Below are 23,744 nucleotides of genomic sequence, written 5' to 3' on the forward strand. Positions count from 1 at the left end.
TCCATGCAGAACGTGCCCTCCTCAATACCCATCACCAGGCTAACCCATCCCCCTACCCCCCTTAGATCATCTTTTATGACCGGGGGCAAGAGCTGGTGAACAAATAAAGGGATGAATACATGAATGAGGCGATTTCTTGGGAAAGATAAGATGTTTAAAATGAGGCTCTGAATGGAAAGTGGATTTTTCTAAATTCCTTTCGTATATTAGGGACCCAACCAAGAATTCCTCCTGTACAGTGGAGAGGATGCTACTCCATACTGGAGAGCTTGGACTGCTGCCTAATGGTGAAGACAAGATTATGAAGCAGGAGAAAGAACAGTCACCCCTTCCGCCCCAAGCAATTATGGGTTGCAGAGGGGAGACAGCCCCCGTAGATGGGGGTGGTCAGGCAATGTGGGCTTTTCCTTCTTGTAACTGAAAGCACAGCAGTTTTAGAAGGTATGTAAATGTGAGACTAAGAGAAACTGGTAGAATCCATTTCCTATGATAATAGAATACTAGCTACCTGTAATGACCCAGGCACTGTGTTATATGCATCGTACACAATCATTTCCTTCAGCCCTCACAAAGAACCCTCTTGCCATTACTTCAACAGATAAGGAAAGGGAAGCTAGAGAAGGCATATGACTGGCCCAAGTCTATCTAGGATGTGACAATTCAGGTGTCTCTAATGAGACTGTGTGCTATCATGTTACTTTCAGTCATAGTCAGTCTAGAGTTTAGTTGATTTGCCTGCTCAGAGTCTCTTCTTCCCTGAATTCCTCCTCCATACTGCCACCAAAGAGATCCAATTATGCCACTCCTCCACTTAAGACATGCAGAATAGGCTCCTCATTGCCGGTCAGTCCAAAGTTGCCATGGCAGACATTTAGGAAAGGAGCTGTGGAATGGAACATGGGATGAACACTTGTATAGCGAGCCATTACCCTCCTTGCTGCCCGATGTCTTCTCCCATTTCATTAGATAAGTTCATTCGCTCAATAAGCCTGTGCATTACAGCATGTCTTAAAATGCTGTTTTCTCCACAGATGGATATTCACTTGAAATAAGCTACTACACCACACCTCTATGGCCAGGGTGTGTGATAAGCACGACCTCACAGGCTCCTGTGCTCAGAAGTGTTTGGGGTTTAATGCCCTGTGGTTGTCATCTTGAAATCCCTAATACTTTTACCTTTGAATTTGTGTTCTGTTAAGTGAAATATGATGGGTCTATGCAGCCTACACCCAGGGCTTGAAGCCTAAACTCACAGGTGGTCCCACCTCCCTAGTGCCCTTCTGAGATGACTTCTCATCCACCCACCAAACTCCAGGCCTCCAGGCTCTGCCTGGCCTCCCAGCCCCTACTCCTGCCTCTAATGACTGCAGCAACCTGGTGGGGGTGGCCCACGTTCTACTGTTACTCTCCACCCAGCACAGGTAGGGTCAAGGTCAGGCACACATCCTGCTGCTTCTTGGGGTGGGGCGAGGCAGTGCAAGTCCCTGTTCTGTGCTGATGTGGCCACAGCAAGTTCAGCGGGCAACTCCACGCAGCCTTCTCACCCACTCCCAATCCCAGGAAGCTGCCACGTCTTGGGGGGTCACCTATCCACTGAAGGTTAGAGCAGTAGGCCCATGAAAGGGGAGATTCACTGATCTACCCAGACCCGTGTTTGCTGCTTCTTTCTGCACAGGGCGGTGCAGATTATGTAACCTACTCTCAGGATTCTCTGATGTGTTTCTTCAAATACAGTGGAAATGTCAAGTCATAATAAAAATATGACATTAAGGTTACCTCTAAGGGTGCTGAGTGCAAGACACCAACCGTTTAATAAATTTGGGCTTTTGCATTGACCTATGTTAATGTGTGATTTTATGCTATTTTGCATGGCAAGGGAAGCTTCTTGGAATTCATTTGATTGTTAGATCAATGTGAAAATGCATTATCTGCCTGCCTTGAGCATGGCCAAATGTTAACCTCTTCAATTAAGTAGACTTGAGAAAGAAAATTCAATTACAATGAGCAAACATTTCTGGAACACTTTCTATGTGTAAGGCCTTGTGCCAGGCCTTGTGGGGAACAGGCAGATCATGAGATTTGTTCCTAGTTTGGGAGTGCTTACAAGCAAGAGGGGAGGTAGAGCTACATGTCTGGGTAACCATGGTGTAACACACTCTTTTCCTTATCAAAGCAAAGGAAATGGAATTAGTGGTCAAGCTGGACTGTTGTTAGGCAGTACCTCATAGCTGGAGATGCTAGTTCCTTGCTTTATGCCCATCTCCCTTCTTTGGGAATAGAATTCTACTTCTTTTCAGGGTCTGTCCCTTGGGAAAGATGAGTCTATCTCCAGCTCAGTGGTAAATCTCGATGGGCTTCTCTCTCTTTGTGGCAAAGTCTCCCGTTGGTGATCGGCTTAGAGATGGCCATGTGACTCAGTTGTGGCCGATCAAACATGAAGGCAAGTCTCTGGGTTGCTTTTGGAAAGGCTTTCTTAGTAGAGGTAACTTTGTGGTTAAGGGTGCAGTCTCTGAGGTGGACTGCCTGCTTTATGATCCCGGCTCCACCGCTGACTAGTTCTTCGTCATCGGGGGAGTCACTTAACCTTTCTGCCTCCATTTCTTCATCTGTTAAGTGGGGTTAATAATAATACATAGCTAATGGGGTTGTGGCAAGGATGAAGATTAGTGAATATTTGCAAAGCACTTAGAAAAGTATCTGGTGCACAGTTAAGTGTTATGTAAGTGTTAATTGTCATTATCATTATTTTGAGATGAGATGCCAGAGGTGATAGTCTCTTTCATGACCCTGGATGTCTGTGTGTCTGGATGTGACTCCTGTAACTTCCACTGTGGCCTTGTGCATGTAAGGGTGGTTGGCCTAGGAGGGAGGAAAGCGGAGGGAAAGAGAGGAAGAGCCTCAGTCCTTGATGAAGTCACTGACACTGCTACCAATCCTGGAGTCCATTCTACCTCTGGACTCCTTGTTATGAGGTGCGAGACATTTCTTGTTCAGGGTGTTTTCCGTCAGGCTGTCGTGTTCCTGGAATCAAGGGTGGCTTCCTGGTGTCTGTCCCGGAGCCCCTCTGGTGGTGTGCCTTCCAGGTCCCTCAGGTGTGCTGGCTGTGGACTCTCCCGGAGCAGCTCCTGCCAACTGGCTGTACCCCCATTTCTGGCCTTATCTTAATTATGACGGGATGGCTTCCTGAAAGGCCAAGATTTCCAAGACTTCCAAGATCTCCCGAAATCCACCATCTACTCTTGATATTTACAGCGCATGTGCTTTGAGGTCACTTTCAAATTTGCAGACACTATGGCAATGTAATTTCTCCACAAAACACAGTAAGTTAACACTTGAATGATCCCCTTTGATTCTTAATGATTCTACAGCTCTAAGGACAGGAATAAGTAGTAAACTTATTAAATTTTTCCACTAAAATAAACTCTACCCTACATTACACCATTCTTTAAAAGGCAACACCAAGAACTTACTTACATTTCCAGAAATAAGGTGAAGAGGATGAAAAACATTTGCAAGGAGTACAATAGGAGAGTTATCGATTACATGGAGAGGCGTTCTCTAAATGACTGAGAAAAGACACTCACTCGCCCACACCCACAGTTTATATATACGGATATATATCTGTATCAAAATTGTGCTTCAGCAAAGTTACAAATTCATAAATATTACATATCTTTGGGATCATTGAAAGATTCAGAAGTACTATCAATTTTTTGGCATGCTTAAAAGTCCTGGTTTTTATCTCTTGTGCCCACTCCCAGAGACTGATAATGTCTTCCTAGAGTACGGGTTCAGAAGGACGGTGAGGGCCTGTCCTTTTGGGTGGAGATGAGTGCTGGGATCAGTTAGGAATGTCTGCCTTAGTACTGGGTATTTACCACAAAGATACAAACGTAGGGACCCAAAGGGGTACGTGCACCCCAATGTTTACAGCAGCAATGTCCACAATAAAAACTGTGGAAAGAGCCAAGATGTCCATCGACAGGTGAATGGATAAAGAAGAGGTGGTAGATATACACAATGGAATATTATGCAGCCATCAAAAGGAATGAGATCTTGCCATTTGCAACGACGTGGATGGAACTGGAGGGTGTTATGCTGAGTGAAATAAGTCAATCAGAGAAAGACATGTATCATATGACCTCACTGATACAAGGAATTTGAGAAACGAGACAGAATCATAGGGGAAGGGAGGGAAAAATGAAACAAGACTAAACCAGAGAGGGAGACAAACCATAAGAGACTCTTAATCTCAGGAAACAAACTGAGGGTTGCTGGAGTGGAGGGGGGTGGGAGGGATGGGGTGGCTGGGTGATGGACATTGGGGAGGGTATGTGCTATGGTGAGCGCTGTGAATTGTGTTAAGACCGATGAATCACAGACCTGTACCTCTGAAACAATACATTATGTTAATCAATTAAAAAAAAAAAAGGAATGTCTGCCTCGGGTGTGGGTGGTGTTGGTGTGGACAGCAATACAGTGTTTCTGCAGTGCAGGGTTTCCCAGCTTCTGCCTACTCTGCTTGAAAGGTGATTAGGAGGTTGTCAGGCCTGATTCCATAATTACAATGACTCTTAACTTCAGGATAAAGTTATGTACTCAATCAGTATACATTTACTGAGCACCTCCTACGCATGAGACCTACCCTTAGGCACTGCAGGAAATTAAAAAGTGAATCGGACTCACTCCAACCCACAAAGACATTGGTTAATAGAAGACAAAGACGTGTGTGTGTGTGTGTGTGTGTGTGTTTAGGGTATGAGGGGATACAGAGCTGCAAGAAAGGGTTAGACTAAGGGAGGGACAGGAGATGTGTCAAAGGCAGGAAAGCATCCTTTGAGTGAGTGTGGAAGGTGGCAGAAGGCATGCCAGTGAGGGTTCACTGGATGGGAAGCCCCGCAGTGATGTAAGGAAGACTGTTGGGCTGGACAGAAAGGCAAGGCTGCTTCAAACGGAGCGGCCAGAATGAGCCAAAGCAGCAGAGTGGAAAGCTCCCAGCTGTGGGTGACTGACTGGCTGGTGAGGACATGTCCTTGTGGTTTTCTTCCAGTTTCTCTCCCTCCCCCACCTCCGAGTAAGCGCGCTGCTGTGGACTTCATTAGCTTGTTGTGCTGATGTGACATCCATCCATTTTCTTAAGAGTTGTCCGGGCCAGGGGAAAACCTGCTCTTTGCAAAGATCATCTTTCATCACCATTTGACGTGTGACATATAACAAATGTCTTAAAGTAAAGCAGAGGCCTCACTGGTGTCTCACACTGTACATTTTTATTGTAAACCTAAAAGAACTGACAAAGGTTCCATCTTTATTTCCTTAACTACATACAAAGTCATCAAATATTACCAATGAAGAGCATTCCTGACGTCCTATTATTCCATTACACGAATAAGGCAAAAATTCTTTAACACATGGCTGAGCTAGAAACTAGTGTTGATCGGTTGAAACTGTGAAAAACAGCTTAAAATCGTACATAGAAGCTCACTCCTAACATGCTCTTATGTTATGTCGCACATAGGCATACATATAAATATGAGGTAGGCTTTTGTTAAATTTCTTTTGTAAATACTTCAAGAATGAAAGCAGAGCTGTTGGCTTTACTAAAACAATAATAAAGAGGAACCACAAATGCAGAAAAAAGTGTTCTTCGGCGACATGCGGAAAGCTGTGAAGAGCCAGTCTAAGAAGCACCAAGAAATAGACTTGTCAACAAAATAAAATGAGGATGCACTATTTTAGAGTTAGAAAAAAAAAATGTGAATTCAAATCAACCTAATAATCATCCCTGTAAAACTTAAGAGTGCATATCTGGAACATGAAATGTGAACTTGGATGTTGAGGGACTTCTCGGGCCTTCATTTTACTTATCGACTGGCTGTGGCTCTCTTCTAAGCAAACCTAAAACAGAGAAGGTGATTTCTATGACACGGAGTAAATAGGTTCCGTCTCGATCCCAAGCTCCCGGCAGGCAAGCCAGCTGTGTGTTCTTGCTATTGCTCCCTCCATCCTTCCTCGTGCCCTGCCCCCCCCTTCCCACTCCCGTGCCCTTCCTGGAGTTTTTATGGGCAGCCTTAGATCTATATTTACCCACTATATTTAGTAAGTTTGATTATGCATAGCCTAAATTCAGATCTGAGATGATGATCCAGATTTTTGTTCACTGAAAGAACTTTTCCTTTCCTTTTTTTTTTTTTTTTTTTTTTTTTTTTATAGGTTTACAGCAAAGACGAAGCACCAATTTATTTCCAGCTCTTCTTGCTATTCGGTAGGCTTGTTTTGCCTCAGGCCTTTGCCCTCACTGTGCTTTTGTAGAAGGCTCTGCTAGCACATCTGCCCATGCCAGGTGCTTCCTGACATTTAAGTCGCCACTCCGTTGCCACCTCGTCCGAGAAGCCTCCCAGATTACTCAATGTAAACAACACTCACATCCAATCCCTTGTCACTGTCTGGCCCAACACTCGTTTGTTTTCTGCTATCCCTTTATGCAGTTTTGGGTTTTTTGTTTTTTTTGTTTTTGGTAAGTTTTCATGCCATTGAGAAAAAATTTTACATATAGTAAAATTGACCCTCTTTATTGTAGTTCTGCAAGTATTGACAAATGCATCCAGACATGTCCCGCCACCAGGACAATCAAGATACAGAAAGTTCCACTGCCCCGAACTGTTGCCACATCTCTTCATAGCTAACCCTTTCTCAAGCTCAGCTCTGAGCTATTCTTTGTATCTGTAGTCTTGCCTTTTCCAGAATGTCACATAAGTGGAATCGTATATTATGTAGCATTTTGAGTCTGGTTTCTTTCACTTTCTTTAGCTTAATTTATTTGAGACTCATCTGTATTATTATAGGTATCAGTATTCCTCTCCTTTTTATTACTGAAAATCGTTTCACTGTCTGGATGGATCATAGTTTGTTTATTCATTCTCCATGAGTTGATTCCAGTTTTGGTGATTACAAATAAAGCTGCCATAAACATTCAAATACAGTTTAATTTCAGACGTATATTTATACGTGAGACTGCTGGGTCATCTGGTAAGTGCATTTTTAACTATAGAAGGAACTGGCGAACTATGTTCAAAAGTGTCTGTACGATTCTGTACTCCTACCAAAGATGAATGAGAAGGCTGGTAGCTCCACGTCTTCACCAGAACTTGGTATGGTCCAAATTTTTATTTTAAGCCATTCTCATAGTTGTGTAGCTGTATGTCACTATGGTTTTAATTTTCATTTCCCTGTTCGCTAATGAGGCTGAACATTTTTTTAAGTGCTTATTTGCTGTTATATCTTCTTTGATGGAAGGTCTGTTCAAATCTTTTGCCCTTAACAAAATTGTTTTCTTATTATTGGGCTTTTTTGAAAATATTATAGCGTACATTCTTTTTATATTCTGGGTATTATTTTTTTTCCAGATACGTGATTTCCTAACACTTTCACTCAGTTTGTAACTCGTCTTTTCATTCTCATCATGTGCCTTTCAAAGATAAGTTTTTAATTTTGATAAAGGACAATTTGTCCTTTTCCTCTTTTCAGGAATTATGTCATATCTAAGAAATTTTTGTCTAACCCAAAGATCACAAAGATTTTCTTCTATGTTTTATTCTCAAAGTTTTATATTTTTAGGTTTTCTGTTTCAATCTGGGATCCCTTTTGAGCTCATTTTTATAGATGGTGTGAGATATGGGTGGGAGGTCACCATTTTTATTGCATATTGATATCCAATCATTCCAGCACCACTTTTGAGAGGCTATCACCTCTCCATTAATTGTCTTTGCAACTGTGTCGAAAATCAGTTGACTGTAATGGTGGATGTTCATGTTTTTAGTAATTAACTTGTTGATCTTGAGATGTTTTTAGCATGCCACATTAGATGTTTTTAGATGGTATCAGGGATCAGACAAAAAACAAAAATGAATCTTTTGTTTTTGTGTGTAAGTCTACTTTAAGCCCTAAGAATGGGTAGAATAAAAAGCCAGGTGGAGTGAAAGTTACTTATTTTGATGGAAAATTACCAATAATTCCTCTGGGTAATGCCAATTATTTTAGTTCTCCAACACACAGACACACACACACACACACACACCTGTGCCGCTTCTAGGTTCTTCAATAGCAGACTGGAGTTGACTGTTGGGGAGCAGAAGGGCATTACCCTAGCTGAACATTTAACTGAGCATCTACTACCTGCTAGGTGCTCTTCAAAGATTTGGTCATTTAGCACACATCCTCACTGAGGATACTGAGGCCTAGACATTAGGAAAGCGTTGGTGAAAAATAAGAATCAAGATCTGGAATTCCCAGGGGAGTCACATTTTTAAGCACCCTTATCTACTTAATTAATTAATTAAATACATCAGTCAGACTTGGTGCTGAGTGATAGAAGGGCATCTGCGCTCCCCCCCACCCCCACTCAACAGTCTGTGTGTTTGGACAGTGCTGTGGCCTTGAGTATCACTCAACCTGGACCAGCCCTCACTTTGACCTTGTGGCCACTGTGTTTGTGCCTTTGGGCAAGGCAGGTCTGGCCAAGGCCAAGGCCCAGGCCCTGTCCCCGTGTTTCTTGGTTAAAATCTTGTTCTTCTAAGATGAAGTGAAGTGGGACTCAAGAGTTACTAGTTCATGTGGTTCTTGCACTCAAAATGGGGGTTTTCTAAAACCCCACGAAAATTCATTTTCTATCCCCAAGTCCAAATGATTCTGTCTGGAATGAACTACATTTCGTCATCTATTTACTTACTGAGAGAGTAAGAGCGCAGAGACCAGTAAGCAAAGGGAGAAAGACAGGAAACTAGCAATTACGGAACACCCATTATGTCAACTGTGAAGTACTTGGACATGGTATGGACATCCTTGTGTTCTTTATCCCATTTCACAGATGAGAAAACTGAGGCCTAGGCAGGTCAAATTGTCCTAGGGAACAATCAGCATGTTCTGGGGCCACAATCTGTGCCCTTGACTTTACATGACAGGACTGTGTAGGGGGATGGGAGGGAGAACTCCCCTCCTCCCTCAGAATTAAAGATGGCATCCCCATCCCTCAACGGGAATAGGCTTTAAAGATTCCCACTGTTGTGACAACTTGCACAAAACGTAAACAATGGCAGCCTTGCCTGTTTTTTTCCTCCCATGCGTCAAGGTCACCATTTCATTTTCCTATCTCTGCCAAAGAATTCTGGTTTGGTTTCCTGTGTTTCTTCTCTAGGCTTTTCGGTACTATAGAGACATGATGCTTTGAATAAAAGCCTTGGGAGACATTATAATATGAGGGAAAAGTCTTTTTTTTTTTTTTTTTAAATAAGGAAGTCAAGAGTGACAGTGTCTGGTGGTTTTAATTGTGGGGTTGACTTCATGTGTGGATTGTGAGTGGACTCATACTGACTAGGTGTAAAAATGGGAAGTTTTTCCAGCAACATCTGCCATGTCCATCTCATTGCGGCAAGTTCTTTGCATCAAAAAAAAAAAAAAAAATCTGCATAGCTTCTAAAGAGAGGTATGTCCTGACTTACATGATCTCAAAAAAGGTCTCAAAAACATGTTTTCAATGGACTTGATGTTTTAGATGTACTGGAATAACTGCTACATAAAATCATCTGTTAGTGAGGGAAGGTCAGAGGAGCCCAGATTTAAACTCCACATTTTGCAGATGAGAAAACCGAATGCCAGAAGGAAGTGACTTTGCCTGAGGTCACACAGCTCATTAGAGCTCAAGTGGAATGAGAGTTCACTTTGCAGGACTCTCCAGTGCTCCCTGTTCCAGGATCAGATTGGTACATATTGAATTCCATTTAATGGAACAGAAAACATTCAATTCCATCTCAAGATCCAAGTCTCCTCAGAGAGGAAGAGTGGATGCTTTTTCTCCTCATAGGAAAGATGGAATTAGTCTGACTCTCTTTACCAGGTCATGAGGTCAGTTGAGATTTTATATACATGGGTGTGAAATGGATGAGAGCATTTCTTACCTAAAGAAAGGATTCTTTAAATCAAGGATGTTCCCCGATCTGAAGCCTGTCTGGTTTACCAGCGCCACAATCTGAATGTCATAGCTCTGTCTGGATGACAGAAAACAAAACAAAAAAACCATCATTTGACAAGACCAGTTATCTTCACATACATTGAGGGTGCTTTCTACACATACCTACCTAATTCATGAGTTTTTTTTTTTTTTTTATTAACCTAATGTATTATTTGTTTCAGGGGTACAGGTCTGTGATTCATCGGTCTTACACAATTCACAGCGCTCACCATTGCACATACCCTCCCCAGTGTCCATCACCCAGCCACCCCTTCCCTCCCACCCCCCACCGCTCCTGCAACCCTCAGCTTGTTTCCAAAATCTATCAAGAACTTATCAAATTCATGAAGGTTTTAAGAGTGCATGGGTGCCATCTTATATATGGCCATATGTGTTTATCTGGATGCTACTAAATATTTATTTGTTAGAAGACTTTGGCAGTTATAATCTCTTGATCTAAAAAATTACCAAGTTAATGGTGTTTCTGGTTTTACCAACAGCAATGCCAGAAATGGCTTTAGTTAACAGAGGTACTTCGTGAGTCACCCATTGAGGTACCAAAACAATCTTAATTGTGCAAAGACTGGGTAAGTTAAAATCTCGGACTGACAGTTGACAAATGTGATTGATTTTAAGAGGCCCCAGATGAAGGCTCATGTAATTCTAGTGAGAACTGGCTGATAAGAACAGCTAATAGGACATATCCTTGACGACTAAAACGAAGGAATTATGTTTATGGGATTTTTATTAGTCATATATATGCTCGCTCTGCCTGCCACTCCCCCTGCTTGTGCTTCTCTTCTCTGACAAATAAAATCTTTAAAAAATATGTATTTCTTCAGATTATAAAGTGTTCCATATTCCCTGTAGAACAGAAAAATAAAGAAAAATAGAAATTAAGTAAAATAATCCGTAACGTCACTGGACAAAGATTCTTCTACTATAGAGTATTTTCTTACCATATTTTTGTATCATTTTTTATAAATGTAAATTTTTAATAAAATCATCTAAAGTATTCCTTCATATCTCCTAATCTGATTTAACATAAGTAAGCATTTATCCTCTAATTCCTTTTTTAAAAAAATTTATTTGGGAGAGAGAGAAAGCAAGAGGGAGAGCATGAATGGTGGGGAGGGGCAGAGGAAGAGGGAGAAGCAGACTCCTCACGGAGCAGGGAGCCGGATGCAGGGTTGGATCCCAGGACCCCGGGAGCATGACCTGAGCCAAAGGCAGACGCTTAACCGACCGAGCCACCCAGATGCCCCATCCTGTAATTCTTGACAACGTACTTTTCAGTATTATTATATGGGTATAGCACAGTATATTTAATAATTCCCCACTGTCAAATATTTATATTTTTATAACATATTATAAACATGTAATAACATATTATTACTTATAGTAACAAAAATCTAGTTTTATGACAGAAATTCTGCTGTAAAGGACATTCTTGTAATACATCTTTATGTCCTATCAGTGATTATTTCCTTGTAATAAATTCTTAGTGTTAGACTCACCAGGCTAAAGCACGTAGACATTTAAGGTTCCAATACCTACTGCTAAGATGTCTTCCAGAAAGTGGACTGAATTACTTCCTCACCTACAAAGTATAAAAGTGCTAATTTCATTACACATCTTCCAATCCCTAATATTTTAAATGTTTGGGGTTAACATATTATTGATTATTTTAATTTGAATTTCCTTGACGGTTTGGCTTCCGTTTCAAATTCCAGAAATTACTAAGGGATACAAAGGCCACCCTGTCATTACCAATAGTGGCCTGGGAAGGTGTATATATAATGTCAGATCCTATGAAACCCGTAGCTCCAGTTCTAGATTTTATCGGGGCCAATTGCAGAGTAAGAGGGAAAGATAGGCCTACATAAAAATTAAAACAAAAAAATCAACGATGTCCTTTGATTCTGTTTCAACTCCTATAATTGAGCCCCAAACTACTCTGTTGTAAAATGTTTCTTCCGTGATACCCACATCCAGTAGTTCACTGCATTTGTGATACTTGAAGGTAGATGCAGAGAAAGCGAGACATTGGAGACACCAAGCTCCTCAGGAGAGGGGCAACCCTGGTCATGGAAAGGCTGAGAAATCAGCCTCACAGGTAAGTCAGGGAGGGACACACCTGCATATTCTTCCCAAAGGAAAGACACCTTCTTAATAATATTTGAAGTAATTAATATAGGACTTAAAGCAGAAATGGGGGACCCCGAGGTCTGTGCAAATGTGTGTGTCCACGGATGCATATAAGGCACAAGGGAGACCTGCGTGGCCCCAGGTGTGGTCGGGAAGAATGATCAGTAAGTTCCTGCCACAGGGTGTTCAGCAAGGCTCTTTTCAGGACGCCAGATAACACTGTCACTTTATACTCACTTCTCTCAACCCACTCCTCTCCTTGACCCTTCCTCAGAGTCCTAGCTTCCCTCATGGAAGGCAAAAAGAGCTTCATGTCATGTTAGGTCATGGCTCAGCGTGGTGAGTGAGAGCTGAGATTTGTTCTCAAAGCCCTTCCGTGTGCGTGCGGGGGTGACGGGGAGGATGCTTAAGGCAGGCTATTTTGATAGTGATTCATCTAACCAGGGGAGAACGTGCCCTTCCCGAAGTCTGCAGAAAAATCATGTGCTCTTCTATCCCAGGAGCAGTGTCATCCTGGCACCACAACACCCAGGAGGCCAACTCCAAACTCCGTAATTAATGTGCAACGTTGATAAAGCAACCAACAATGGAGAATCTTGGGGCGCCTGGGTGGCTCAGTCGTTAGGCGTCTGTCTTCGGCTCAGGTCATGATCCCGGGGTCCCGGGATCCAGCCCCGCATCGGGCTCCCTGCTCCGCGGGAAGCCTGTTTCGCCCTCTCCCACTCCCCCTGCTTGTGTTCCCTCTCTCGCTGTCTCTCTCTCTCTGTCAAATAAATAAATGAAATCTTTAAAAAAAATGGAGAATCTTTCAAGACTGTGTATACAGGATCCTAAATTAACTATTAATTCTTTTGAACCAATTATGTAGCAATGTGTATTCTTTAAAAAAAAGCCCCACAAAAACCTAGTTCTTGCCCAGACTTAGTCATTTTAAATCTACAGAGAAAGTGACATACACGGAACATACTTTAGTCCAAGGACTGAGTGCAAAATCATTGCTTCGTATACCAACGTTTCTTTCGTCACTAGGCAGAGATTGGAAACTTGAGAACAACATATGCAGGGCATGTCTTTCTAGAGAATGTGGTAATTCCTGATAATTTCATCTTATTAGAGGAAGCAGACGGTACCGTAGAGGGACAGGCTTAGTGCTGACCACCAGGGAAGAAGGGGATGGAGAAACAGAAGTGGCAGGAAGCTTGGGGAGAAAATGGCCCAAGTCGCTGAGGATTTACTGATGGCGAAGGAAGGAGATAGAACTTCACTGGTATAGACCTCACCCCGTTTTCTTCAGCGGGGTTTGACTAGGCATGCCCCAGGGAGGGTGAGGGATGACACACTGGGGTATGGTAGAAAATACGGAGCTCTGATTTTTAATTTTGTCAGCCCTAGGATGCGAACGCAGTTGTTCACCTAACACCTACTGAGCACTAGCGAATTCACTAGGTAAATGCTGGGTTCTAATCGCCAGCTACGAGTTAAGGTACATGTGAGGCTCACCTAGTTCCTCAGGTTTTGCTAAGGTGGGATGGTTCAGTAAGAGTCTGATTACGGGGTCCAACATGACCGAGTCAATACCAAGCATGTGATGGACACATGGGCCAGAGCTAGAAGAATCTGAAGAACACTGAAGAACAAAGAAACATCACGTAAAGCTGTGCCAGCAAATACTCTTACTTCGCTGCACCTCATCGGGCATGAAAGCTTCCCCTACAGTTCCTTCTGATTCAGCTGTCCAAACATATAGGTATTTGGTCCAAGTGAAGCTGAGTACAAGATGGAGCAGTTCGGTGATGACCATTAGGAGCAGCATTTGGAGCTTCAGAAGCTTTAGGCTCTTTGGTCAGCATTTCTCCTAGTTTCATAAAACAAATCTCATTAAACTCCCTGTGTACCAAATTCCCTGGCAAACCTGAGTACAGCAAACCCTCACAGAGATCCAAAAGTTTTTGTTTTTTTTTTTTAAGATTTTACTTGTTTGGCAGTGAGATACACAGTGAGAGAGGGAACATGAGCTGGGGGAGCGGGAGAGGGAGAAGCAGGCTCCCCGCGGAGCAGGGAGCCCGATGTGGGGCTCGATCCCAGGACCCTGGGATCATGACCTGAGCCGAAGGCAGACGCTTAACGACTGAGCCACCCAGGTGCCCCAGAGATCCAAAAGTTTTAAGTTATGTTCTAAAAAATGTTGGCCCAGGGTAAATGGATGAGCTAGACCCAAAATCAGCTTATGTATGTGTATATATATATATTTTTTTTTTACATTCATTCTTTTTTTTAATTTTTTATTAGAGAGAGACAGAGAGAGTACAAGCAGGGGGAGTGGGAGAGAGAGAAGGCTCCCCGCTGAGCAGGGAGCCTGAAGTGGCTTGATCCCAGGACCCTGGAATCATGACCTGGGCCGAAGGCAGCCGCTTAACCAACTGAGCCACCCAGGTGCCTCTACATTCATTCTTTTTATTTCTATTTTTGTATCTTATGAGATACATGCTACATAAATTTCTATGTGTATGTGTATATACACATATATATATACACACACAGAGACATGTCTATGCATGCGTGTGTCTATAGTATATAAATGTATAAACATACGTATATATACATATATCTCTATATTGAGCACTTCGTCTTATGCTTTCTCTTCTTATTGTAGTATACTCACATAATTAAAAGATAAATGCTAGTATACTTGGGAGGACGCAAATATAAATGTTTTTACTCATAGGTACCAAAAGCTTGACCAAAAAGCTTCATGGACGCCACTTCTGTGAACTGGAGGGATATAAATTTCATAAAGTTCCTAAGCAAGGTGAGTTCTGTTTGATCGTCCCAAGCACCAAAACGAACGACAGCCTCAGAATGACAGCGAGTCTGTGGAAAAGAAAATGCTAACAATACAATCATAAATGGCCCTGGCTGGGAAAGGAAAGGGCAGCCACTGCCCACACGTGTGTGGGTGCACACGCTCTCCCAGGAGGCCAGAGCTTAAAAAGACTGTTTGACAATAAGGAAGGGGGTGACCCTCTCCAAAGGCAGGACAAACAAGTAGCACCTTACTGAAAAGAGCATCAAAACACTGACAATTCAGGAAGTGCTGAGGGTTGTAGAAAATACCAAGGAAGAGAAGAACTTTAAAGCAAGAACTCTGATGAGATATAATATGAGAAAGAAAGAGAATACGCAGGAAAAAATAGGATTTTCTGTGGACCTACTGTGTATTGATGACCATACTATGTTCTCTCCTTTAATATCTGCCAAAACCTGGTGACACAATCACTATAATTTGCTGTTAGAGAAATTCATTAACTTGTCCAAGATCACTCAAGCACCAACCACATGCAGAGGAGATGGGACAGAACCAGGATGCATCAGACTCCCAAACCTGACCTCTCTCACTACACCAGGGTGCTGGCCTAATATAATGAAGAACTGCCTCCCTCCCGCCTCCCTCCTTTTCTTCTTGCTGCAAAGTATTGTGGGCCCATAATATCTTAGCATCTTCTTTCAGTTGTGCCGGATGAAATTCTTACTAAGAGAAGGATCGTCAGTTATGACTTCTTCATTCAGGTGGTCATTCCACATCACTGCTGAAACTCGGAAGCATATGAAGTGAGGAAGGATACCCCATAGAAGACCCAGGCCTTCTTTCTAGGAAGCTCACATAAAGACAAATACTAGCAATATAAATCTGTGCATTAAGAAAGGGACGGAGGCCTGGAGGAGCCCGAGAGTCACAACACAGGTATGTGATGTGAATGGTTTGCCTCTTTCTTCCCTACTAGGGGAATGAAGGAGAGGAGGGTAGAAAAATACGACTGATGAGGATGAAACCCAAGATATGTTAGAAAAAAGTAACGAAACAATAAGATGGTTTAAATTCACTCACCTAATTATACCCTAAGGTACCTTAACAAAGAAATATTTGAAAGCAAAAGAATGTTAAGCAGAAAAGGCAAGTCCAAACTGCAGGCTGATGTTGGGTACTGTCCCTGAGCAATTTTTTTTTTTTTCCTGTAGAACTGGTCATTAAATAGGTGGTTTATGAGGATTTAGGGAGAAAGTGGTAACTTCCAGGATGAACGTGGTAAAAAATCAGCATTTTCCACCTTTGCTCCTGGAAGCCATCCCCAAACAAGCAGAATAGAAAGACACTGCAGACCACAGACCTCCTTTTCTGTCCAACCGGGAGAAAGATAAAATCCGCCCGCTCTAACTTATGCATGAGGGCTACAAAAGCAGTTGAGATTGGTTGTAAGCCACATGGGAAAAAGCACAGAAGTGCAAAGCGAAGCAAGAGAGCCCAGGGGCAGCCCACCTAAGAGAATGCTCCCCAAAATACAGGCCCTGAAGATGAGGAGAGTTTTCTGAAATGCACAAGTTTTAGTCCTTGTTTGTAGCATCTTGGGCAGGAATTGGGGCGGGCAAGGCTCCTGGGCAAAGACGTGTCTAGAACGGCAACACGGCAGATCCACCTAGACATGCACAGAGCAGCCATGTTTGCAGGAAGCAGGATGCCTCTGCGGCAGCACCGAAGGGGAGAGAGTGTGAGGCGAGGAAAACAGACCATGTGAACACTGCCATGTCTCTCATGCCACAGGAACGTCCTTCTTGTAAATCACTTTCCAGAAAAGTTCCATGAACTTTCCAGAGGGGGCGGACTTAGAATCTCAAACAATTTAAAAATCACTCTTATAGGAGTGAGGAGTTGAGGATGGTAGCCAACGGAGGAAGACTGGGAGGATTTTGGGAGAACTCTCCAAATATTTAAACAACTGCTGTGTGGAGGTTGGAACAGACGTCAGAAGCAGAAGTAAGATAAAGGAGTGCGGTTAATAGCAAGTGGTAGATAGGACTGACAGCACAAATCACTTTTTAGGGGCGCCTGGGTGGCTCAGTCGTTAAGCGTCTGTCTTCAGCTCAGGTCATGATCTCAGGGTCCTGGGATCGAGCCCCGCATCGGGCTCCCTGCTCGGCGGGAAGCCTGTTTCTCCCTCTCCCTCTCCCCCTGCTTGTGTTCCCTCTCTCACTGTCAAATAAATAAATAAAAATCTTTAAAAAAAAAAAGTCACTTTTTAATCATCAGAGATGTCTAAGTACCTTAATCATCAGAGATGTCTAAGTACCTGACATCAATAACCAAAGACCGTATGAAAAGTTACTTAACCTTAGTCGTAAGGAGATAGAAACCAAACAACCAGATGCAACTTCTAAAAATGATTTCTGGATCTATCAGACTGGCAAAAACCATAAAGACCTGTAATGGGCAGTGCAGGGAATGACGTGCCGAAATGCACAAGGCTGTCCGCTGCAGTGTGAGTGGAAGTTGGTGCCACTACTGAGAAAAGCAGTATTTGTCCAAGTGCAACAGACACATAACCTTTGATCTAGCATTTCCATTTCCAGGGATCTCACGTAGAGATATTCTTGCCACTGTGTGAACTTCCTGTTCAAGGATATTTAGTGCAGAGTTTTGTGTAATGGCCAAAAAAGGGAAACACCAGAAGCAACTCAAGTATCAATCAATCAGCGATTTTAAAAAAGACATGTCGTATATCCACCTCTGATGCATCTACTAAAATGACAAAGCAATCTATCTGCACAGATTCAGGACTCACTGCTAAGTGAAAACTTAAGTTGGAGACTGCTAGTTTAGTCTGCTTGTAAAACAGCAATAAAAACCCCATGATGATTTTTGGTTAGTACATACACAGAAAATCGCCTGAAAAGATATGGAGCACGGGGTCACATCTGGTGAGTGGGGTGAGGGGTGGCAGTGTGTGTGGACTCTAGACACTTTTGTAGTTTTGAATGTACATGTGAACGTGTTAGGTTTTTGTAATGGAAAAAACTGAGACTTCAGAAATGCGAGAGTTGATATGTGAGGTGGTGAGCTCTCTGTCACAGGAGTATTCAAGCACAAGCACAAGAAAGGGGGGGGAGGTAGGGAAGGAAGGAAGTGGAGCGGGATGACCTTTGAGTACCCTTAATATTCGGAGAGTCCTTGAACCACTCTGCTATTCTTTTCTCCTCTGATTCACCCAGGAGAAGCTCCAGCAAGGTGAAAGAAAATAGAGCATTTTAAAAATGAGAGAAATCAAAGTAATCGCCGCCGAGGCCTCATGAAACCCATTGCCAGAGGTAAGCGGCCGATCCTGCAGTGCTTGTCCCCCTGGGTACAGATCGATGTTGCCGTGCTAAATTTGGGGGGGGGGGGTGTGTGTGGCTAGCTGCAAGGAAGGCCAGGAAGCTGATGTGGGATTTAAAGCACTTGATAATTTGAGCCTTTGGCAAGCGCTCCCATGAGCGGATGGATGCCCTTCCTCCCTCTGCGGTCAGGTGGAGAACACTGCCCTTGAGTTATCCCAAGCTCCCCATCCCTGCCGCCCTGAGCCCAAGGGGGGACGTCTGCCGGCTGGCTCCATAGCTGAGTGCACCTGGCAAAGTCAGTGAGGCTTCTGTAAAGCACCCCGTCCATGTCTAGGTGCTGGAAAGGCTCCCACCTCCTGCACCCCCTTCCCCATCACTGGGCAGCATGCAGAGGTGGTCTCCCGTCTGTACTCTCCTGCTTACCGTCTGTTGGCTACAAACAGCACTTTCCCTGAGAGGGTCTCTCCTTCTTTGGCAAAGAGAGGAGTGTGAAGAAGGCACCGCACCTGATACCAATGAGTCAGAGGCTCAGTTGGGGCTGTTGACAGCCAAACGGTTACCCTGCGGGGCAAGAGAAGAGTGAAGAGCCAATCAGGTTTCCAGGCCCAAATTTAACGGACTGCCCTGGGGACCTGGGTTGAGAGTTGCTTTCCGGGGTTTTGAACTCATGGAACTGGATAGGTTCTGAAGAACCTATCTGAAGAAAAGGATAGCTCAATTTAGGTCACTGCCATGTGCTGGGTGCTGCACCAAGAGCTTCATGCATATTATCCCACTAAGTCTTTACAACGACTCGAGGAGGTAAGCCCTGAGAGGTTAAAGGACTTGCCCAACGTCACGCAGAGGACCGCTGGAGAGCCAGGCTTCCAAGTTGTGGACTTGGCCACTCAATCAATCTGTACTTCCGAATCAAAGTTCATTAGAAGCCCAACAGGTAACAGAGTTCAACCGGTAAATGATTTGTTTGAAAAACGTCTGTCAGGGCGAGAAGTCGGGAGTCTGGCCTCTTCACTGTCTCATGCCAACCTGTTCAGGGAACCTGGTGGGGCTTCTAGAAGCCAGAAAAGCCCCTGGGGCAGATGGTCTCTACGGTCCTTCCAGCTCGGACATCCTGCATGGGTATGTTTAAATGGATATTCTTCCTTTCATATGAGGAGGTGGGAACATCTGGATGTGCCTCCAACACCAAGGTCACCTGTCCGGGCTCAGGGTGTGTTTCGGGTTTGGATGGAGTAAGGTGCTCCTAGAGGGTCCATTTTGACTTGAAGATTTGGGGGGGATATCTGATAAAATTTAACCGCTAAGTAATATAAACCACTTCTAGATCAAAATATCCTCAGGCATATTATGCAGTAGAAGACAAATTTTTTATAGCTTTTTAGGATAAAGCATTTAACTTCAAAGAAATTCTCCCCTTGGAGCAAGCCACTTCAAGCTTATCTCCCTTGCTCCTGCAGGAACAAATTCACTGGGGGAAAGTCGGAGAAACAAATGCATGGATCCCTTGGACAAATACGCTTCTGTGCTGTAGGAATGACTCGTACATCATTTTCTTTCTCTCTGATTGTCAGCCCAGTCGAGGCTGCCAGGGATCTCCTCCTCCCTGAACCCCCCAAGCTCCCTGAGCCTTATCACAGACCCAAGGGCCCTTCTCCCTCTACAGAAGCAATGACAAGCCTGGATGTTTCTATAAGGAGTAGAGGAGAGTGTACTGCAAAAGATTTCCTTTTGCCTGGTCATGGGACCCAGAGCAACTGTCTTTACTCGTCGGACAGCACGAGAAAGCCTGGCAAGAGAGGAGGGGAGTCAGGAGGACAGCAGAGATTTGGGGGGTCCCGGGAATGGCGCAGCCCTTACAAGGAACGCCAGGCACTGAGAGCCAATTTGTAGGTGGTCTTTCTCCTCTTTTCCCTTAAACTTTCAAATCTTTTCAGGAGGGGGAAGGAGTACATGATGAAGAGGTCACCCAATGTGGCCGTTAGCATTAGTAGTCCATGCCTGCCTGTCATTAAAGAAGGGCTCTAGTCTGAGAAGCTGAAGGTGTGAACCAGAGTGGGGGAAGGTATGTTTCTGGGTACACCCACACACAGGAGGTTCTATAACGAGGACGATGCCATGGAAGCTAAGGCGAGAGCTTGGGGTTCTTCCCACCACCTATTCTGGAAAAGACCAAGAGGGGCTGATGCAGCCCGGATCCTCTCTCCTTCCTTCAAATCCCAATCCAATTGCCTTCAGAGGTTTCACAGTATTTTAGCCAGGGTTGATCTGACACTATGGAAAACAGTCTCGTTTCGACTTGGCCCTAAAATTTCAAAGCTGTGTTCGCATCAGTGCTTTATTTTCTTGAAACCTAGAGAAGTAAGCATTATGGCACGGGGCCAGAGGAGGCCCAGAAGGGGGGTGATACCTACAGAGATCCGACAAAGGCCACATCAAACCAGAATGCCAGGCCGTGGACAAGGCCAGACTGCGTCAGCTGAAACACAAAGGGGATTTCTACTCTGCAAGGAAAGAAAAAAGAGAGAGCGAGCAGAAACACTTGGAATTATTTTTGTTGTTGTTGACAGGCATACAAGACACCTTCATGAGATCAGCCAGAACATTCCCAGAATATTCTCTTTCTCTCTTAAGCACTCCGGCTCCGGCAGCAGGGTTCTCTCCGTGTGTGATTCCTGCCTGGGTGAGGCCACACATTTGACCATGTGGCTTCTTGACAAAGCTCAGCAAGAATCACATCACCGCTCTGCAGTGACCCGGAACTCCCCGGGGGGTGGGCAGCATCCGGAGCGGGGTGTGAGCCCTGAGAGGAAGAAGAGGCAGGGCCCAGGCGACACCCGTCCTCCCAGAAGTCAGAGCAGGAACCGGGCAGCCCCCCTACGCTGCTGCTTAGAAGGGAAAGGCTGCTCGGGCCGCCCAACAGAGACGTGGATCACAAGGGGGCGCATCCAGGCTAGGAAGGTCATTGTCACAGTTCATTGACTTTTCAGAGAGGCCACTGAACCTCCCACGGGCCCGCAGCAAGCATCACGCTGACGTGGCCGTGGTTTCTACCCCCTGCAGAAAGAAGAGTGGGAAAGGCACACAAAATCTAGATGCTATCTTGGAAAGTCACTTAAATCCTCTGAATCTTGGTTTCGTCATCTGTCGATGGGTGACAAAACCTCTCCCACCAACCTTGCAAGGTTCTTGCGCGCATCGGAGTGGGGGAGAACATAGATGACAGTGCTTTGTGAACTTTTTAAAGTGTTTCACAATTAAAAGGTGATATTACTCGTCCCTTGCTGAGGGGAGACTTATGTTAGTGAGTGCTCTAAAGATTTTCAAAGAAGGTCGTACCTTATTTGCATTTATGGTGCCTCCAAAGCCCTAACTTCTTTCACCCTGTGGCAGTCAGAGCATTTCTCAAGTTTTCCATTGTGCTGATCACACAGAATTGTTTGGTATGGCACTGCCATTATTTTCTTTTTCTCTCTTTTTTTTTTTTCCTTTGCATTCCCCTAAATAGACTATGAGCTCTTCAAGGGTAGACTTTCAAAACTTACTTTTTGGGCCTGTGTAAGCACCAGCACCATACCTGGCACCTAGTGAGATCTCAATAAGCACTTGCTGAATTGACACACGTAAGTGAATGACCAGAAGCCGAGACAGAGCTCATTTTCAAGAACTTCTCAGGGACTCAGGAGGTGGCCCAGAGCAGCACATAAAGCCGATGGAAGTCAATTTTGTCTGGGCCTGTGGGAGTTACTAGAGTTGTTCCCAAACGCCATTTCTCTTGAGCTGAGCACACGGGAGGATTACATTTATCCACTCACCCGGGCTCAGGCTCAGCCATGTGACTTCCTTTGACCCATTAAACAGGAACAGAAGTGAGCTGGGTCATTTCCGGGCAGAAGCTTTTAGTGCCAGAACATACTTGGCCATGCTCCTTCTTTTTGTCTAAGTGGCGAGGGATGCTCTGGATAGAGGCTGGTGCGCTGGGGTGGGTGATGCCACTCAGAGCCAGAGCTGTGCCCAGTGCACAGAGTGTCAGGGAGGAGGACTCCTGTGTTATAAGCCACGGAGGTTTCTTCTTAGGGCCACAGCAGGTTCTAGCCTGTGCTAAGAGAGCACCCTTCGTCCATTGTGATCTCAAGACAGGTAATGGTCTGAGTTGCCCAGCTGCACCTGCTAAAGTCTGGCCCTTGCTTCCTCAGTAGCCCAGGCAAAATGACAACCTGGCTGGGTCTTAAATTGCACTCAGAAAAAAAAAAAAAATACACGCCCATTGATCTTCTCAAGGAGAAAAAGGCAAAATACTAGTGAAAGGTCATCCAAAGGGGGTTCCTATCACCATCCAGGGAATGAGTTCTCATTTCAGAGTCTCTTCCGGTGGACGGAAGGGGGACAAACATGAACATTTATTGAGTGCAGTCTTTGAAAATGAGTCAGGGCCTGTGAAACACGTAGCACAGCACCTAGTATGTGGTAAGCACTCAGAAAGTTGTAGCTCTTCCTCTTGATGTTATTGGCCTGAGTGAGAAGTTAAACAGCCTGGACTCTGGAGCCTTCTGAATGGTTCAAATCCCAGGTCTAACTTCCTCAGTAATACCGTGACCTTGTGCAACCTACTCTGTCTCACACCTGTCCTCGGGAAAATGGAGGTAACAATAGTACTGTTTGCAGAGCAAACACAATGGAGGACACAATGAGTCGTTATATGTAAAGGGCTCAGAAGACCAACTGGCTATATAAGTACATGTTACTACTACTTAATTTTACACATACAACTTTTAAAACAATCCTATGGAAGAAGCATCATTATCTTCGTTTAGCAATAAAATGCGACTAGTACTGTTGCACCATTCCTGGGTGTGACTCCCACCTAAGATCTCTCCCCTGTGTGAGTGGCAAAAGCCTGCACTGAAGTTTTGCAGATGAGAGAGCCGGAGGAGATTTTCAAAACCAAGAGCAACACTGGTAGTTACAAACCTGTGGAGATCTGCCTCTTCTGCGTCCACAAAGTTGACTGTGTATTTGACCGTCCGAGCCATCAAAATCCTAATGTCGAATGTGTCCTTGTGGGGCGGGGTGGAAAGAAGCAGAAACGTTATCTTTCTGTCAGGATAAACTGAACCCAAGCAAAATTGTGGACTGGCTTTCTTCCTGGTGTTTTAAGTCAACAAGAGTTAGGGTTTGGAAGGCATGAGCTTAATGATAATAATATCAATAATGATGGCTAGCATTTATTCCATGCTTACTATACACCAAGCACGGAGTGCTTCACGCTTTCCTAAGTGCTAAGTGCTTTGTTAGGTTGTATCATCCGGTGCTCACAATATTTCTGGAGCAGGTGTTTGGTGTGTTTTCAACAATCCAGATTTTACCTCTTTCCCCCATTCCAAGAAGTTCCATAAAAACTTAGCCCATCCTCAGCTTCAGGTATGGTAGGCGACCCCAGCTTGGCCAA

The 23,744-nt window shown here is 44.2% G+C and overlaps 1 protein-coding gene across 1 annotated transcript in view; it reads right to left on the reverse strand.

Annotated features, from left to right (window-relative positions):
* Positions 1-5,356: 5,356 nt before the first annotated feature.
* Positions 5,357-23,744, reverse strand: part of LOC112838587 (histone-arginine methyltransferase CARM1-like) — a 183,679-nt gene continuing 165,291 nt past the window's right edge. Inside the window, exons 9-13 of the mRNA XM_025891358.2 lie at positions 23,267-23,352; positions 20,710-20,799; positions 18,722-18,859; positions 9,951-10,040; positions 5,357-5,895 (exon numbers count right to left, since the gene is read on the reverse strand). Coding sequence (XP_025747143.2) covers positions 5,886-5,895; positions 9,951-10,040; positions 18,722-18,859; positions 20,710-20,799; positions 23,267-23,352 — 414 coding nt within the window. The 3' untranslated portion in view covers positions 5,357-5,885. The remainder of the gene's footprint in view (positions 5,896-9,950; positions 10,041-18,721; positions 18,860-20,709; positions 20,800-23,266; positions 23,353-23,744) is intronic.

The sequence above is a fragment of the Callorhinus ursinus genome, unplaced genomic scaffold (genome assembly GCF_003265705.2).
Source record: "Callorhinus ursinus isolate GAN/ISIS: 27379988/994484 unplaced genomic scaffold, GSC_fseal_2.0 scaffold28, whole genome shotgun sequence".
In the NCBI taxonomy this organism is placed as follows: Eukaryota; Metazoa; Chordata; class Mammalia; order Carnivora; family Otariidae; genus Callorhinus; species Callorhinus ursinus.